The following is an 18,159-nucleotide window of genomic DNA, read 5'->3' as shown; positions in this document are numbered from 1 at the left end:
TGAAGAAAAGCAGGCCCAAACCATGATGCTGCCACCACCATGTTTGACAGTGGGGATGGTGTGTTCAGAGTGATGAGCTGTGTTGTTTTTACGCCAAACATAACGTTTTGCATTGTTGCCAAAAAGTTCAATTTTGGTTTCATCTGACCAGCGCACCTTCTTCCACATGTTTGGTGTGTCTCCCAGGTGGCTTGTGGCAAACTTTAAACGACACTTTTTATGGATATCTTTAAGAAATGGCTTTCTTCTTGCCACTCTTCCATAAAGGCCAGATTTGTGCAATATACGACTGATTGTTGTCCTATGGACAGAGTCTCCCACCTCAGCTGTAGATCTCTGCAGTTCATCCAGAGTGATCATGGGCCTCTTGGCTGCATCTCTGATCAGTCTTCTCCTTGTATGAGCTGAAAGTTTAGAGGGACGGCCAGGTCTTGGTAGATTTGCAGTGGTCTGATACTCCTTCCATTTCAATATTATCGCTTGCACAGTGCTCCTTGGGCTGTTTAAAGCTTGGGAAATCTTTTTGTATCCAAATCCGGCTTTACAGTATCTTGGACCTGACTGGTGTGTTCCTTGTTCTTCATGATGCTCTCTGCGCTTTTAACGGACCTCTGAGACTATCACAGTGCAGGTGCATTTATACGGAGACTTGATTACACACAGGTGGATTGTATTTATCATCATTAGTCATTTAGGTCAACATTGGATCATTCAGAGATCCTCACTGAACTTCTGGAGAGAGTTTGCTGCACTGAAAGTAAAGGGGCTGAATAATTTTGCATGCCCAATTTTTCAGTTTTTGATTTGTTAAAAAAGTTTGAAATATCCAATAAATGTCGTTCCACTTCATGATTGTGTCCCACTTGTTGTTGATTCTTCACAAAAAAATACAGTTTTATATCTTTATGTTTGAAGCCTGAAATGTGGCAAAAGGTCGCAAAGTTCAAGGGGGCCGAATACTTTCGCAAGGCACTGTAATTGCTCCCACAGTTGATTTCTTCAAACCAAGCTGCTTACCTATTACAGATTCAGTCTTCCCAGCCTGGTGCAGGTCTACAATTTTGTTTCTGGTGTCCTTTGACAGCTCTTTGATCTTGGCCATAGTGGAGTTTGGAGTGTGACTGTTTGAGGTTGTGGACAGGTGTCTTTTATACTGATAACAAGTTCAAACAGGTGCCATTAATACAGGTAACAAGTGGAGGACAGAGGAGCCCCTTAAAGAAGAAGTTACAGGTCTGTGAGAGCCAGAAATCTTGCTTGTTTGTAGGTGACCAAATACTTATTTTCCACCATAATTTGCAAATAAATTCATTAAAAATCCTACAATGTGATTTTCTGGATTTTTTTCCTCATTTTGTCTGTCATAGTTGAAGTGTACCTATGATGAAAATTACAGGCCTCTCATCTTTTTAAGTGGGAGAACTTGCACAATTGGTGGCTGACGAAATACTTTTTTGCCCCACGGTATATATAAAAAAAATGTAACCTTTATTTAACTAGGCAAGTCAGTTTTGAACAAATTCTCATTTACAATGACTGCCTGGGAACAGTGGGTTAACTGCCTTGTTCAGGGGCAGAATGACAGAGTTTTTACCTTGTCAGCTCGGGGATTCGTTCCACCAACCTTTCGATTACTGGCCCATCGCTCTAACCACTAGGCTACCTATGGTTAGAGCTATAATGAAATCAAGGAAACATTAAGATAATAATCTGAGATCAAGGTCGTGCGAATAGTCATGATACTGCTCCTGATTATAATTTTTTAAAATCTTAATTTGGCAGAGACTTGGTTTTTACACCTCAGTATATCTACAATATAACAGCTGAACCAGGGATAGTTGTGTCGTTTCATCTATAATGTTTAAGATCAGGGCTAGTGGTGGAGAGAACTGATCCTAAACCAGTTATTAAGGCATGTTATTTTGCTTACCAGCTTTCTTGATCCTCTTGCGTTCTTTGAGCTGGTAGGGCTTGTGATCATGTGACAGGGCGACGGCGTTGCCGTCTTTGTCACAGAGGACTCCGCGCGAGTCGCCAACGTTCGCCACCGTCAACTCTTTATCAGACAGCAGGGCCACCAGGCATGTGGTACCTGAGAGAGGCAGGATAGAAGAGGAGGAGAAAAATAATACTTCCATGTTGGTCTAGAATAGAACTTCAACGTCAAAGACTGCCAAAGACACACTATAGCAGGGGCGTCAACCTCATTCCAACCAGGTGAGGGAAGTTCCTCTAATCAGTGACCTTTGTTTGTTGAACTAAGTCAAAGGGAGGAGCGAAAACCCAGACACTCGGCCCTCCGTGGAACGAGTTTGACACGTGATCTATAAAAGGTTCTGCTTGTCCTCTTCTACTTGTCTTCTCCCTTTCCCTTCTTTGTTTGGTTTCCCAGTCTCTGGGCTGAGACTGAAACCCATTGTCTGAGATCCAAGGCCCTGCAGTGGGAACAGACCAGTCTGTTTGACCATCTGTCTGTTTGCACACCACACAACTCAGAACATTGGGGGGGGGGGGTGGGGACATCTGACTGGACCACCCCAAGGAGGAGAGAGGCTTTGGGAATGGCAGAGAGAGTGAATGAGGGGAGGTCCATTTCATCAAATGAACTGAACCTGCCTTTAGTTTCCACCTCGCATGTCCATACTTATGATTGTGATATACACTGCAGTTTGAGGGCTTAGTGAGGAAATTAAACAGGTCCAGCTCCCTGGTGATGTGTTTTTTCATTCACTTCAATCATTTAGCAGCAAAGATGCACAGAGCCGCCTGAAGCTGACCAAGAAATAAAGTGGGAAGAGAGAAAAATGGGGTGAGATGCAGAGAGAGAGATGGTGAATAAAAGGGGAAGGAGAGAGAGAGTGAGGGGAAAATTAGATTACTTCTCAGCAGGACAGTGATTTTATTATTCCCATGTATAGCTTTGAGTGAGGGGAAAATGACAAAACAAACTGAGAAAACCGACACACACACACACACACGAGAATGACAGAAGAAACAAGGGAAGGTGGGAGACAAAAAGTTAGCTATTCTATCTTTTCATCTCTGTGTGTGCCTAATCCTCTCCTGCTCCGGTGTTCAGCTGGCACCTCTGTCCCATGCCGTCCAGCTAATTATTTTTATCAGGTTCCCGTGGTGATGGAGAAAATGAGCTGCACTGCCCTGCAAGCGCACCCTTCCCCAATTAGCTTCACGAGCCGCACAGACACACACCTACCCTTCTCCATTGAAACTATCATCCTAGCACAGACATAGCACTCTCTGATTAGCTAAACTTTACCCTGTGCACATCCACAACTCCAATTAAAACCTAGCATATCTACACAGACTGACTTCTCCAAATTAGCCTAGCATACCTTCGCTAGTTCACTTCTTCAATTTGCCAAGGATACCTACACAGGCTGACTTCTCCAATTAGCCTAGCATATCTGCGCTAGTTCACGTCTTCAATTGACCTAACAAACCTAGGCTAGCTCGCTTCTTCAATTAGTTAGGCTCTACCATGTTCCGATCTCTTTTTGCTGAGCATTAGTTATGGCCTGGGCACGTCAACTTCTCCAAATAGTCTACTTTAGTGTGTGCGCATGACATTGTCTACCCACTTAATTTTTTTAAAAATAATATGGCTTCCCCATACATCCTCGGAGGCTGCATTTATTGTAGCTGGGGATTTTAACAAGGCTAATCTGAAAACAAGGCTCCCTAAATTTTATCAGCATATCGAATGCGCGACCGGTCCTGCGAAAATTCTTGATCATTGTTACTCTAACTTCCGCGACGCATACAAAGGCATCCCTCACCCTCCTTTCGGAAAATCTGACCACGACTCCATGTTGTTGCTTCCAGCCTATAGACAGAAACTAAAAACAGGAAAACGTGCTCAGGTCTGTTCAACGCTGGTCCGACCAATCTGATTCCATGCTTCAAGATTGCTTCGATCACGTGGACTGGGATATGTTCCAGATTGCGTCAAACAACATTGATGTACACGCTGATTCAATACGAGTTTATTAGCAAGTGCATCGGTGATGTTGTACCAACAGCGACTATTAAAACCTTCCCCAACCAGAAACCGTGTATTGATGGCAGCATTCGCGCAAAACTGAAAGTGTGAACCACTGTTTTAAAATCAGGGCAAGGCAACCAGGAAACATGACCGAATATAAACAGTGTAGCTATTCCCTCCTCAAGGCAATCATTTTAGAGGCAAAGTAGAGTCGCAGTTCAACGGCTCAGACACAAGAGGAATGTGGCAGGGTCTACAGTTAAGCACAGACAACAAAAGGAAAACCAGCCCCATCGCGGACCCTGATGGCTTGCTCCAAGACAAACTAAACAACGTCTTCGCTCACTTTGAGGACAAAACAGTGCCACCGACACAGCCCGCTATCAAAACCTGCATACTCTCCTTCACCGCAGCCAACGTGAGTAAAACATTTAAACGTGTTAACCCTCGCAAGGCTGCCGGCCCAGACGGCATCCCTAGCCACGTCCTCCTGAGCATGCTCAGACCAGCTGGCAGGTGTGTTTACGGACAAAATCAATCCCTATCCCAGTCTGCTGTTCCCACATGCTTCAAGAGGGCCACCATAGTTCCTGTTCCCAAGAAAGCTAAGGTAACTGAGCTAAACAACTATCGCCCCGTAGAACTCACTTCCGTCATCATGAAGTGCTTTGCTCTCAAAGCACTTCATGATGACGGAAGTGAGTGCTACGGGGCGATAGTCATTTACTCAAATGTAAATTAGTTTAACAGCGTTAGTGCCTTCGCTAAGTGGGCACGTAGCAGGAGGAGTAACCTTGCCTGGGAGTACCTTAAATAAGTCAACTGCCGCCCCCAGCACGTGAGTTAACTTACGGTCTCGGGTTCAACATCGGTCCATTCTACTTTTCCAATCAGGGTGTCACATGACCTCCGGTAGAATGTGACTGACAGCTTGAATGGCCCTTTTATACCAGCCACTCATTCAATTACACACTCATCTGAGTCATGTGAGGTTCTGTGCTGTGAATAAACTACTATAGTGTTCTGTACACTCAACAAGGAACACTCCATCGCTCTCTCCAACCCGCACTCTCCACCTCATAATAAAGTTAACATGCAAAGAAATACACTGAACAAAAATATAAACGCAACATGTAAAGTGTTCTTCCCATGTTTCATGAGCTGAAATAAAAGATTACAGAAATGTTCCATACACACAAAAAGCTTTTCTCAAATAAATGTGTTTACATCCCTGTTAGTGAGCATTTCTCCTTTGCCAAGATAATCCATCCACCTGACAGGCGTGGCATATCAAGAAGCTAATTAAACAGCATGATCTGTTGCCAGAGAATTGTATGTTCATTTCTCTACCATAAGGTGCCTCCGACGTCGTTTTAGAGAATATGGCAGGCAGTACGTCCAACCGGCCTCACAACCGAGGACCATGTGTATGTCATCGTGTCGGCGAGTGGTTTGTCAACATTGTGACAAACCCATGGTGGCGGTGGGGTTACGGTATGGGCAGGCATTAGCTACGGACAATGAACACAATCGCATTTTAGCAAATGTCAATTTGAATGCACAGAAATACTGGGATGTTATCCTGAGGCCCAATGTGTGGCCCATTTGTTTTAAGGTATCTGTGACCAACAAATGCATATCTGTATTCCAAGTCATGTAAAAATCTTTGAAACGGTTGCATGTTGCGTTTATATTTTTGTATATTTGCGTTTATATTTTTGTTATGTAAATATTCCGTAGACACCCTCCCTCTCAATCTCTTACTAGTTTGTTCTCTTCCTCTCTCTCGGACTCTCCCTCTTTCTCCACCTCCCACTCTGAACATTAAGGTAGAATGTCAGGATCAGGAATGCGTGGAGAGGCAGAGACGTTCCGTGTGCTGCATTCCTGAAATCGCAGTGTGTGAAGGGAGTCTTTACCGCCAGCTTATCATGAATATTTTAGCTCTCTTTTCTCTTCCCTACATTCTGAATAAACCATCAGTGCATCTGTGGTGACAACTTCTCTCCCCACGCTCTCTCCCTCAAGGCTTTCCCTCCCACTGCTCTTTGGTCCTGTAGGTGCTAGATGAGTGTGGGTGGAGGTGAAGACGGATGGAGCTCCATCTCTCGCTCCTTCCCTCTCTAGGAGTTCAGGACTACACCCTTCCCCTTTCAGTATCACCTTCTGTCATCTCTTCATCATATCACTGTCTCATCCCTATTTTTGTCCCTTGGCTAACACCTTCTTCTCTCGCTTTCTCCCCCAACCTCACATCTTTTTCTCGCCTTTCCATACACTGGCCCTTTGTCGCTCTGTCCAGCCTTTTGTTCTCTTTTTGTCCTATTTCCCTTTTATGTAACTCTATACTCTCTCACCCTATGTACAAGGCCTTCAGAGACATTCACACCCCTTGACTTTGACACATTTTGTTGTGTTTCAGCCTGAATTTAAATGAATACATTTGCGATTTATTTTGTCCCTGCCCCCCACACACACACACACACACACACACACACACACAGTCAATGTGAAATTATGTTTTTAGACATTTTTACAAATTATTATTTTATTTTAAAGGAAAAGCTGAAATGTCTCAAATCAATAAGTATTCGACCCCTTTATGGTAAGTATGAATAAGTTCAAGAATACAAATTTGTTTAATAAGTTGCATGGACTTTTTGAATGACTACTTCATCGCTGTACCCCACACATACAGATAATTGTAAGATCCCTCAGTCAAGCAGTGAATTTTAAACCGATTCAACCAAAGACCAGGGAGGCTTTCCAATTCTTAGCAAAGAAGGGCACATATTGGTAGATGGGTGTAAAACAGTTTTTTTTATAACAAAACATTGAATATCCCTTTGAGCATGATGAAGTTATTAAATTGCACTTTGGATGTTGTATCAATACACCCAGGCACTACAAACTCAGTTTCCGGTGAGGAAGGAAAACCACTCAGAGATTTCACCATGAGGGCAATGGTGACTTTAAAACAGTGAAGAGTTGAATGGCTGTGATAGGAGAAAACTGAGGATGGCTCACCAACATTGTAGTTACTTCACAATACTAACCTAAATAACAGAGTGAAAAGAAGGAAGCCTGTACAGAATAACAAATCTTCCAAAACATGCATCCTGTTGGCAATAAGGCACTAAAGTAAAACTGCAAAAAATGTGGTAAAGCAATTAACTGTATTCAAGAAAAAAAGTTGTTTTGGGCAAATCCAATACAACACATTCCTGGGTACCACTCTCCATATTTTCAAGCATAGTGGTGGCTGCATCATGTTATGGGTATGCTTGTAATCGTTAAGAACTGGAGAGTTTTTCAGGACATAAAATAAACAGAATAGAGCTTAGCACAAGCAAAATCTTAGAGGAAAACCTGGTTGTCTGCTTTCCACCAGACACTGGGAGATGAATTCACCTTTCAGCAGGACAATAACCTAAAACACAAGGCCATATCTACACTGGAGTTGCTTACCAAGAAGACAGTGAATGTTCCTGAGTGGCCGAATTACAGTTGACTTAAATCTGCTCAAAAATCTAGGGCAAGACCTGAAAATAGTTGTCTAGCAATGATCAACAACCAATGACACAGCTTGAAGGATTTTTAAAGAATAAATGGGCAAATATTGCACAATCCAGGTGTAGAAAGCTCTTAGAGACTTACCTGGAAAGACTCTCAATGAGCTTCTACAATGTATTTAGTCGGGGTTGTGAATACTTACGTAAATGAGATATTTTCCCATTTCATTTCTAATAAATTTGCAATTAAAGAAAAAACAACATGTTTTCACTTTGTCATTATGGGGTATTGTGTGTAGATGGGTGAGAAAAAAAACATCCATTTTGAATTCAGGCTTTAACAAAATGTAGAATAAGTCAAGGGTATATGAATACTTTCTGAAGGCCCTGTATCTGCCAAGCCCCCCTGAGGAGAGGCAGCGTGGGCACCATCTCGCTCCCTCTTTTCTCTTTGGAATCAGAAGAGATAATTGCTACATGTCTGATGAAGATAAAGCTGTATTTTAATAGCTGAATAAGCAGCACGGCCGGAGCCTGAACAACACAGGAACTCTATGCAAGACTAAATTTAGGGCTCCTACAAAAACAACAAGAGTAGGAATGGGCAACCCCATGTGAGCAAACATTGCACGAGAAATGGGATCCTTCCTTAGAAGAGTCCAAGAGACACCCATGTCTGCACCTAGCCTACCCCACCCATGTACACAAAAACTAATGCATACACTTACGTGCACGCACGCACACACACACACACACGCACAAATGCACACACAAACACACACCCTTGAACCACAGCTATTTGTACAGACTTCATTTCCACTAGCTCTAACTGTCACAAACACCACAGCTATTTCAACAAACTCTCTGCCCTGTCCCCAAACATACCAGAGCCATCATTTGTGCATTTTTCACAGCCTACGTGTTAGACAACACTATTTAAGCAGGCAGGAATGAGTGCAATCAATCCAAAACAAAGAATTGCGGTCACGGTAGAACACAGATCTCAAGACTGACGCATCCAACTAAAAGCTAAGTCAACTCTACATATTCTAGCATAGTCATTCTATTTCTGTGCCAAGTTTGTGTGAAATAATTAAAATAATTCCCTTGAATGGTTAAATTCAGGATTAAGGTATAAACGGTTGCTAGATTAGTGGCTAGGGGCAGCTGTCTGCCCACAGAGGTGTGGCTGTGACCTTTAACCCCTGGCTGCCCTGCCCTCTGACCTGCTTCGTTGTAGACGGCTGACAGCTTGTCCAACATGTCCCTGTCCAGAGCCAGGATCTGCTGCTCCAGAATGGAGGGATAGGACAGACCATCGCTGCGCTCCTTCTCATCCTTCTCTTTCTCCTTCTCTCGGTCGTAGCTCAGGAGCTGCTGACGCAACGCCTCAGACAGATGGGCCTTGGCGAAGTCAGCCGCCGCCTGGGAGGAAGAGGGAGGGGAGAGAGGGCTACAGTGAGCTGGCTATACTGAAGTCAGAGTTAAGTATGGTGTAAACTGTAAGCCAAGTGATGTTCACAACTCTGCCTCGCAGCTATAAACTTTTTGTGTGACTACAGTGCATGCGAGCACACACACACACACACACACTTGGGGGAGAAGACAGAGGCTACAGTAGCGGTGACCTGGCTGTCCTTCGTTCCTTGCTGAAACCCAGATAAAGCAGGAGATAAAAAGCCAGAGATGAGGGGGAGAAACTACACCACTAGCCAAACACGCTTCCCCTCCCTCCGCTGTGGAATACAGCTGAGCAAGAGAAACTCAACCCTCCCCTATCCATTTCAGCCAGATGATAACGGCACTGCACACCCTTTTACGGGCAAATATGCAACGCTTCCCAGCAAAAAGATTGGCTTGTTTCTCAACTCCTTTCCTGAAACATGGCCAGAGAGCGAGAGAGAAAGAGAGAGAGATTCAAGCCGAGCCAAAAGAGAAAGATGGCAGTGTAAGCTAATGAGGGTTTTTTGGCCTGTTATATTGCCTCGCCATGTTTCCATCCACTAGCCTTGTTTCAGCCATGTTGTGGCCTGGCTGATTATCAAGGGGCTTGGCGTCTGTATACGAGGTCAAGGGCCGCAGACAGTGCCTGAGCCTCATCATTCTGAAACCTCTGCCAAACATTTCAACTCGCTTCACTTTCTCTCTGACTCTCTCTCACAATATCTCTCTCCGACTCTCCCTCACCATCTCTCTCTCTGACTCTCTCCCTCCCTCTGAATGTCCCTTGCTCTCAGTGTCTGACCCCTTGCCCTCTGTCTGCTGTTCCCACAACCCCTCAGTCCTCTGTGTTCTCTTTGGTGCAGAGGCCTACGGGTAGAATAGCCGTCTAGGCCTCTTTCTCTGGCCTTTCTTGGAGCTGCATGGGGACGTATCTGACGCAGTCTCAGACATTCCTTCCCTCCTGTGGTTACCATAGTGACCACAGGGATCATAAACAGAGGTCAGAGAGAGAAAGATAAGTCTTTCTGGAGGAACTACATGGGACAGTAATGACCACATGAATAGCTGCTTTGGAACATTGTTATTGTGACTTACGAGGCCTGTCTGGGTTGACAATGGCAATTCATCCTTTCAGACATCCCAAGAGCAGCGGTGAGTGTGTGTGTATATGAGTGAGTGAACACAGCCATTAAAGCTTGGATAAGCAAACAAACAATGAAACAACACAGGGATATACGTCTTAGTTATCCTGTTAAGTAACAAAGTGGATGATTAGACACCTGTTAAGAGCTCAGCCTCTGATCCCTGATCTACTCTTACCTGTCCTACTCCCACTGCACCCTCTGACCTGTCCTACTCCCACTGCCTGCACACTGATCAACACCACATGTAGTACACTACTTTAGACCTACTGGGATGTCAACGTGTCTACGATTACCCAGATATGATCAGATGCCTGAAAGGAGAAAGTGGGGTGGTGGGGAAACAGATAAAGGGGCAGCAGTCACGGTTTGGACAGACAGAGTGTGTGTGTGACTTATCTGGGCTGTGTTATTTGCTGTGTCCACTGATGAAGAGCAGAAGGGAGGTCTGTGGAGAAAGAAAAATAAAGGGATGACAGAAGTATGGAGAGAGGGATGATGGAGGGATGGAGAGAGGGATGATGGAGGGATGGAGAGAGGGATGATGGAGGGATGGAGAGAGGGATGATGGAGGGATGGAGAGAGGGATGGAGAGAGGGATGATGGAGGGATGGAGAGAGGGATGATGGAGGGATGCTAAAGGAGTGTGTGTGAGAGAGCAGAGTGGTGTTATCTGCTGTGTGGGCGGGCACGCACGACACCAGCAGCCGACAGTTCTGCTGCTGCAGGGACATCTTAATCATTACAGTGACTAACTAGTGTGCGTGCTGACTGGAGGGTTTCAATAGCCACAAACTACATCATTCTACCACACCGTCTGATGGCAGTCGGGTTTCAGGACTACGTATTCTCTAATTATGCTTAACAATCTTTAGTTCCTAATTTACTGCCTAAGTATTTAGTTCCTAACTTTATGTATTCTTAATTATTTAGTTCCTAATATTCTACATGTCTGTCAGTTAGAATGACATCACTCACCTTGAAAAGAAATGTGTACCAAAAACGTGGAAGTCATTAATTAACACAATTGAAAAATCAAATGTTTAATTATTGAAATAGCACGTTCGACCGAGAAAAATTGTACCAATCTGTTTAAGGCCATGTGGCAAACAATAATGCAGGCACTAGGGATGGGGGAGGGGGGTGAGCATGCGGGTCTGGGCAGAGGAGATGTCGTTTGTGTGCGTATGTATACGTTTGTTTTTGAATGTAACAAAAAACATATTTTTTAAAGACGCCATGGACGGCAGTAGCAGAAGGCTCAACAGCCTAGCCTAATGAGCAAAATGACCATGTATTGGTGGACGGCAGTAGCAGAAGGCTCAACAGCCTAGCCTAATGAACAAAATGACCATGTATTGGTGGACGGCAGTAGCAGAAGGCTCAACAGCCTAGCCTAATGAGCAAAATGACCATGTATTGGTGGACGGCAGTAACAGAAGGCTCAACAGCCTAGCTTAATGAGCAAAATGACCATGTATTGGTGGACGGCAGTAGCAGAAGGCTCAACAGCCTAGACTAATGAGCAAAATGACCATGTATTGGTGGACGGCAGTAGCAGAAGGCTCAACAGCCTAGCCTAATGAGCAAAATTACCATGTATTGGTGGACGGCAGTAGCAGAAGGCTCAACAGCCTAGCCTAATGAGCAAAATGACCATGTATTGGTGGACGGCAGTAGCAGAAGGCTCAACAGCCTAGCCTAATGAGCAAAATGACCATGTATTGGTGGACGGCAGTAGCAGAAGGCTCAACAGCCTAGCCTAATGAGCAAAATGACCATGTATTGGTGGACGGCAGTAGCAGAAGGCTCAACAGCCTAGCCTAATGAGCAAAATGACCATATATTGGTGGACGGCAGTAGCAGAAGGCTCAACAGCCTAGCCTAATGAGCAAAATGACCATGTATTGGTGGACGGCAGTAGCAGAAGGCTCAACAGCCTAGCCTAATGAGCAAAGTGACCATGTATTGGTGGACGGCAGTAGCAGAAGGCTCAACAGCCTAGCCTAATGAGCAAAATGACCATGTATTGGTGGACGGCAGTAGCAGAAGGCTCAACAGCCTAGCCTAATGAGCAAAATGACCATGTATTGGTGGACGGCAGTAACAGAAGGCTCAACAGCCTAGCCTAATGAGCAAAATGACCATGTATTGGTGGACGGCAGTAACAGAAGGCTCAACAGCCTAGCCTAATGAGCGAAATGACCATGTATTGGTGGACGGCAGTAGCAGAAGGCTCAACAGCCTAGCCTAATGAGCAAAATGACCATGTATTGGTGGACGGCAGTAGCAGAAGGCTCAACAGCCTAGCCTAATGAGCAAAATGACCATGTATTGGGAGTTGGCCTTGAGGCTATGCTTCACCAAGGCAACAACAATGCAGCAGATCATAGGAGAGAGGTGTCTGTCAACAAAGAGATGGAAAGGCAGCAAACATGCTCTCCTGATGAGATACACACATTTATCACCTCACACAGGGAGTATGCCCACTGTTCTTCAGCTTTGTTCTACAAGGAGATTCCCCCTCCCTACACACATGAACACACACAGTTCCCCTTAAATATCCAAACACTGAAGACCCCCCTCCCCCATGTACACTTTGCAAATTCCCTCTGCCCCCCATACCATCACCGTATTCCTTGCCCAATCCAAATGCATAACCCATCCACACTCATCCAATGATAACAGACAGATACCATAGAAATCCATCAGACAGTGAGGTAGAGCTATATAGGGGAGAGCTATATACTGTATGTCTCTTCAGGCTGACTGAGGGAGGAAGAGAGAGGGGGACTGAACAGAATGACCGCAAGACAGAGGACTGAACAGCTTCTTTACTGCCAGGTTTAATGATGGATAAGGAAGGGGGAAAGTTATTTTTTCATAAGGAGGGGGGTGGGTCTGTCTGATTTGAACTGCTGTTTCTCCAACAGAGTGAGAAAGGGAGAGGGGCAGTTAACTAGCAAAGCTGAAGTAGATCATTAAAATACATCCTCCATTTGTACAAAGAGAGGACGAGAGAGCGGGAAGTAGAGGGAGCGAGAGGAAGGTAGTGGATTAGCTTTGCTGAAGTACATCATTAAAATACTTTAGACCTACTGGGATTCCGGGTTGGATGCGCGCTGTGTTAAGAAGCAGTGCGGCTTGGTTGGGTTGTGTATCGGAGGACGCATGACTTTCAACCTTCGTCTCTCCCGAGCCCGTACGGGAGTTGTAGCGATGAGACAAGATAGTAGCTACTAAAAACAATTGGATACCATGAAATTGGGGAGAAAAAGGGGTAAAAAAAAAAATAATAAACTTAGTGCATTAGGAAAGTATTCAAACACCTAGACTTTTTCCACATTTCGTTACAGCCTTATTCTAAAATTGATTTAAAAAATGGTCTTTCCCCCTCAATCTACCCCATAACGACAACGCAAAAACCATTTTAAAATGTTTGCAAATTTATATCATATTTACATAAGTATTTAGACCCTTGACTCAGTACTTTGTTGAAGCCTCTTTGGCAGCGATTACAGCCTCAAGACTTCTTGGGTATGACCCTACAAGCTTGACACACTTGTAGTTGGGGAATTACTCCCATACTTCTCTACAAATCCTCTTACGCTCGGTCAGGTTGGAGCGGGAGCATTGCTGCACAGCTCTTTTTAGGTCTCTCCAGAGATGTTAGATCGGGTTCAAGTCCAGGTTCTGGCTGGGCCACTCAAGGACATTCAGAGACTTGTCCCGAAGCCACTCCTGTGTTGTCTTGGCTGTGTGCTTTGGGTCATTGTCCTGTTGGAAGGTGAACCTTCGCCCCAGTCAGGTCCTGAGTGCTCTGGAGCAGGTTTTCATCAAGAATCTCTCTGTACTTTGCTCCGGTCATCTTTCCCTCAAGCCTGACTAGTCTCCCAGTCCCTGCCGCTGAACAACATCCCCACAGCATGATGCTGCCACCACCATGCTTCACCGTAAGGACGGTGCCAGTTTTCCTCCAGACATAACATTTGGCATTCAGACCAAAGAGTTCAATCTTGGTTTCATCAGACCAGAGAATTTTGTTTCCCCATGGTCTGAGAGTCCTTTTTGACAAACTCCTAGCAGGCTGTCCTGTGCCTTTAACTGAATCAAATCAAATGTATTTTTGTAGCCCTTCGTACATCAGCTGATATCTCAAAGTGCTGTACAGAAAACCAGCCTAAAACCCCAAACAGCAAGCAATGCAGGTGTAGAAGCATGGTGGCTAAAAACTCCCATGAAAGGCCAAAACCTAGGAAGAAACCTAGAGAGGAACCAGGCTATGAGGAGTGGCCAGTCCTCTTCTGGCTGTGCCTGGTGGGGATTATAACAGAACATGGCCAAGATGTTCAAATGTTCAAAAATGACCAGCATGGTCAAACAATAATAATCACAGGCAGAACAGTTGAAACTGTAGCAGCAGCACGGCCAGGTGACTGGGGACAGCAAGGAGTCATCATGCCAGGTAGTCCTGAGGCATGGTCCTAGGGCTCAGGTCCTCCGAGAGAGAGAATTAGAGAGAGCATACTTAAATTCACACAGGACACCGGATAAGACAGGAGAAGTACTCCAGATATAACAAACTGACCCTAGCCCCCCGACACATAAACTACTGCAGCATAAATACTGGAGGCTGAGACAGGAGGGGTCAGGAGACACTGTGGCCCCATCCGATGATACCCCCTGACAGGGCCAAACAGGAAGGATATAACTCCACCCACTTTGCCAAAGCACAGCCCCCACACCACTAGAGGGATATCTTCAACCATCAACTTACCATCCTGAGACAAGGGGGGGTGCCAAGCGGGAGTGCCAACCCAGACAGGAAGATCACATCAGTGACTCAACCCACTCAAGTGACGCACCAGTAAGCCAGTGACTCAGCCCCTGTAAATGGGTTAGAGGCAGAGAATCCCAGTGGAAAGAGGGGAACCGGCCAGGCATAGACAGCAAGGGCGGTTCGTTGCTCCAGAGCCTTTCCGTTCACCTTCACACTCCTGGACCAGACTACACTCAATCATATGACCCACTGAAGAGATGAGTCTTCATTAAAGAATTAAAGGTTGAGACCGAGTTTGCGTCTCTCACATGGGTAGGCAGACCATTCCATAAAAATTTAGCTCTATAGGAGAAAGCCCTGCCTCCAGCTGTTTGCTTAGAAATTCTAGGGACACTTAGGAGGCCTGCGTCTTGTGACCGTAGCGTACGTGTAGGTATGTACGGCAGGACCAAATCAGAGAGATAGGTAGGAGCAAGCCCATGTAATGCTTTGTAGGTTCGCAGTAAAACCTTAAAATCAGCCCTTGCCTTGACAGGAAGCCAGTGTAGAGGGGCTAGCACTGGAGTAATATGATCACATTTTTTGGTTCTAGTCAGGATTCTAGCAGCCGTAATTAGCACTAACTGAAGGTTATTTAGTGCTTTGTCCAGGTAGCTGGAAAGTAGAGCATTGCAGTAGTCTAACCTAGAAGTAACAAAAGCATGGATTAATTTTTCTGCATTTGGACAGAAAGTTTCTGATTTTTACGTAGATGTAAAAAATCTGTCCTTGAAACAGTCTTGATATGTTCGTCAAAAGAGAGATCAGGGTCCAGAGTAACGTCGAGGTCCTTCACAGTTTTATTTGAGACGACTGTACAACCATTAAGATGAATTGTCAGATTCAACAGAAGATCTCTTTGTTTCTCGGGACCTAGAATAAGCATCTCCGTTTTGTCCGAATTTAAAAGTAGAACATTTGCAGCCATCCACTTCCTTATGTCTGAAACACAGGCTTCTAGCGAGGGCAATTTTGGGGCTTCACCATGTTTCATTGAAATGTACAGCTGTGTGTCATCCGCATAGCAGTGAAAGCAAACATTATGTTCTCGAATGACATCCCCAAGAGGTAAAATATATAGTGAAAACAATAGTGGTCCTAAAACACCGAAATGTACAGTTGATTTGTCAGAGGACAAGCCATTCACAGAGACAAACTGATATCTTTCCGACAGATAAGATCTAAACCAGGCCAGAACTTGTCCGTGTAGACCAATTTGGGTTTCCAATCTCTCCAAAATAATGTGGTGATCGATGGTATCAAAAGCAGCACTAAGGTCTAGGAGCACGATGCCATTAAAAGGTCATTTACCACCTTCACAAATGCAGTCTCAGTGCTATGATGGGGTCTAAAACCAGCCTGAAGCATTTTGTATACATTGTTTGTCTTCAGGAAGGCAGTGAGTTGCTGCGAAACATCCTTTCTAAAATAATTTAGAGGAATGGAAGATTCGATATAGGCCGATAGTTTTTTATATTTTCTGGGTCAAGGTTTGGCTTTTTGGTAGTTTGGTACACATCCGGTGGATAGAGAGCCGTTTATTATGTTCAACATATGACGGCCAAGCACAGGAAGCAGCTCTTTCAGTAGTTTAGTTGGAATAGGGTCCAGTATGCAGCTTGAAGGTTTAGAGGCCATGATTATTTTCATCATTGTATCAAGAGATATAGTACTAAAACACTTGAGTGTCCCTCTTGATCCTAGGTCCTGGCAGAGTTGTGCAGACTCAGGACAACTGAGCTTTGAAGGAATACGCAGATTTAAAGAAGAGTGGCTTCCATCTGGCTACTCTACCACAAAGCCCTGCAGAGATGGTTGTCCTTCTGTGAGGTTCTTCCATCTCAACAGAGGAAATCTGGAGCTCTGTCAGAGTGACCATTGAGCTCTTGGTCACTTCCACGACCAAGGTCCTTCACAGATTGCTCAGTTTGGCCAGCTCTAAACTTCTTCCATTTAGGAATGATGGAGGCCACTGTGTTCTTAGGACCTTCAATTCAGCAAACATTTTTGGTACCCTTCCCCAGATCTGTGCTTCAACATAATCATTCTACCTCATGGCTTGGTTTTTGCTCTGACATGTACGGTCAACTCTGGAACATTATATAGACAGGCGTGTGCCTTTCCAAATCATGTCCAATTGAATTTACCACAGGTGGACTCCAATCAAGTTGTAGAAATGTTGATGATCAACAGAAACAGGATGCACCTGAGCTCAATTTCAAGTCTAGCAAAGGTTCTGAATATTTATGTAAATAAGGTATCCGTTTTTTAAATTTAAAAACCTGTTTTCATTTTGTCATTATGGGATATTGTGTGTAGATTGATGAGGAAAAACGTTTTATTTAATCCATTTTATAATAAGGATGTAATGTAACAAAATGTGGAAAAGGGGAAGGGGTCTGAATACTGTCCGAATGCACTGCAACATCGCAAAACAAGTGATTCAGATTTTGTTTAATTTCTAATCTTGAATCATCCATTTTGGATGGAAACATTTATGGCCTCCTTCACTCACGCCGCCAAACCTACCCTAGTAAAACTGATTACCCTACCGATCCTCGACTTCGGCAATGTCATCTACAAAATAGCTTCCAATACTCCACTCAGCAAATTGGATGCAGTCTATCACCAAAGCCCCTTATACCACCCACCACTGCAACCTGTACACTCCAGTTGGCTGGCCCTCGCTACATATTCGTCGCCAGACCCACTGGCTCCAGGTCATCTATAAGTATATGCTAGGTAAAGCTCCGCCTTATCTCAGCTCACGATAAACAACACCTACCCGCAGCACGTGCTCCAGCAGGTATATCTCACTGGTCACCCCCAAAGCAAACACCTAATTTGGCCGCCTTCCCTTCCAGTTCTTCGCTGCCAGTGACTGGAATGAATTGCAAAATTGTTGAAGCTGGAGACTTATATTTCCCTCACTAACTTTAAACATCAGCTATCTGAGCAGCTAACCGATCGTTGCAGCTGTATATAGTCCATCTGTAAATAACCCACCCAATCTACCTACCTCATCCCCTTACTGTTTTTATTTACTTTCTGCTCTTTTGCACACCAGTATCTCTACTTGCACATCATCATCTGCTCATTTATCACTCGTGTTAATCTGCTAAATTGTAATTATTCGCTCCTATGGACGATTTATTGCCTTCTTCCTCACACCATTTACACACACTGTATATAGACTTTATTTTTTTCCCACTGTGTTATTGACTGTACGCTTGTTTATTC

General features: G+C 44.5%; 1 protein-coding gene across 2 annotated transcripts in view; it reads right to left on the bottom strand.

Moving 5' to 3' along the window:
• Nucleotides 1-18,159, bottom strand: part of LOC118378217 (protein phosphatase 1L-like) — a 52,467-nt gene that overhangs the window by 3,964 nt on the left and 30,344 nt on the right. For both annotated transcript variants that reach the window (XM_035765288.2, XM_035765220.2), the window contains exons 2-3: nucleotides 8,742-8,940; nucleotides 1,931-2,092 (exon numbers count right to left, since the gene is read on the bottom strand). In XM_035765288.2, the coding sequence (XP_035621181.1) occupies nucleotides 1,931-2,092; nucleotides 8,742-8,940 (361 nt within the window). The remainder of the gene's footprint in view (nucleotides 1-1,930; nucleotides 2,093-8,741; nucleotides 8,941-18,159) is intronic.

The sequence above is a fragment of the Oncorhynchus keta genome, chromosome 1, assembly GCF_023373465.1.
Source record: "Oncorhynchus keta strain PuntledgeMale-10-30-2019 chromosome 1, Oket_V2, whole genome shotgun sequence".
In the NCBI taxonomy this organism is placed as follows: Eukaryota; Metazoa; Chordata; class Actinopteri; order Salmoniformes; family Salmonidae; genus Oncorhynchus; species Oncorhynchus keta.
The sequence above is the reverse complement of the archived record's forward strand: the minus strand, read 5'-3'. Positions and strand labels throughout refer to the sequence as shown.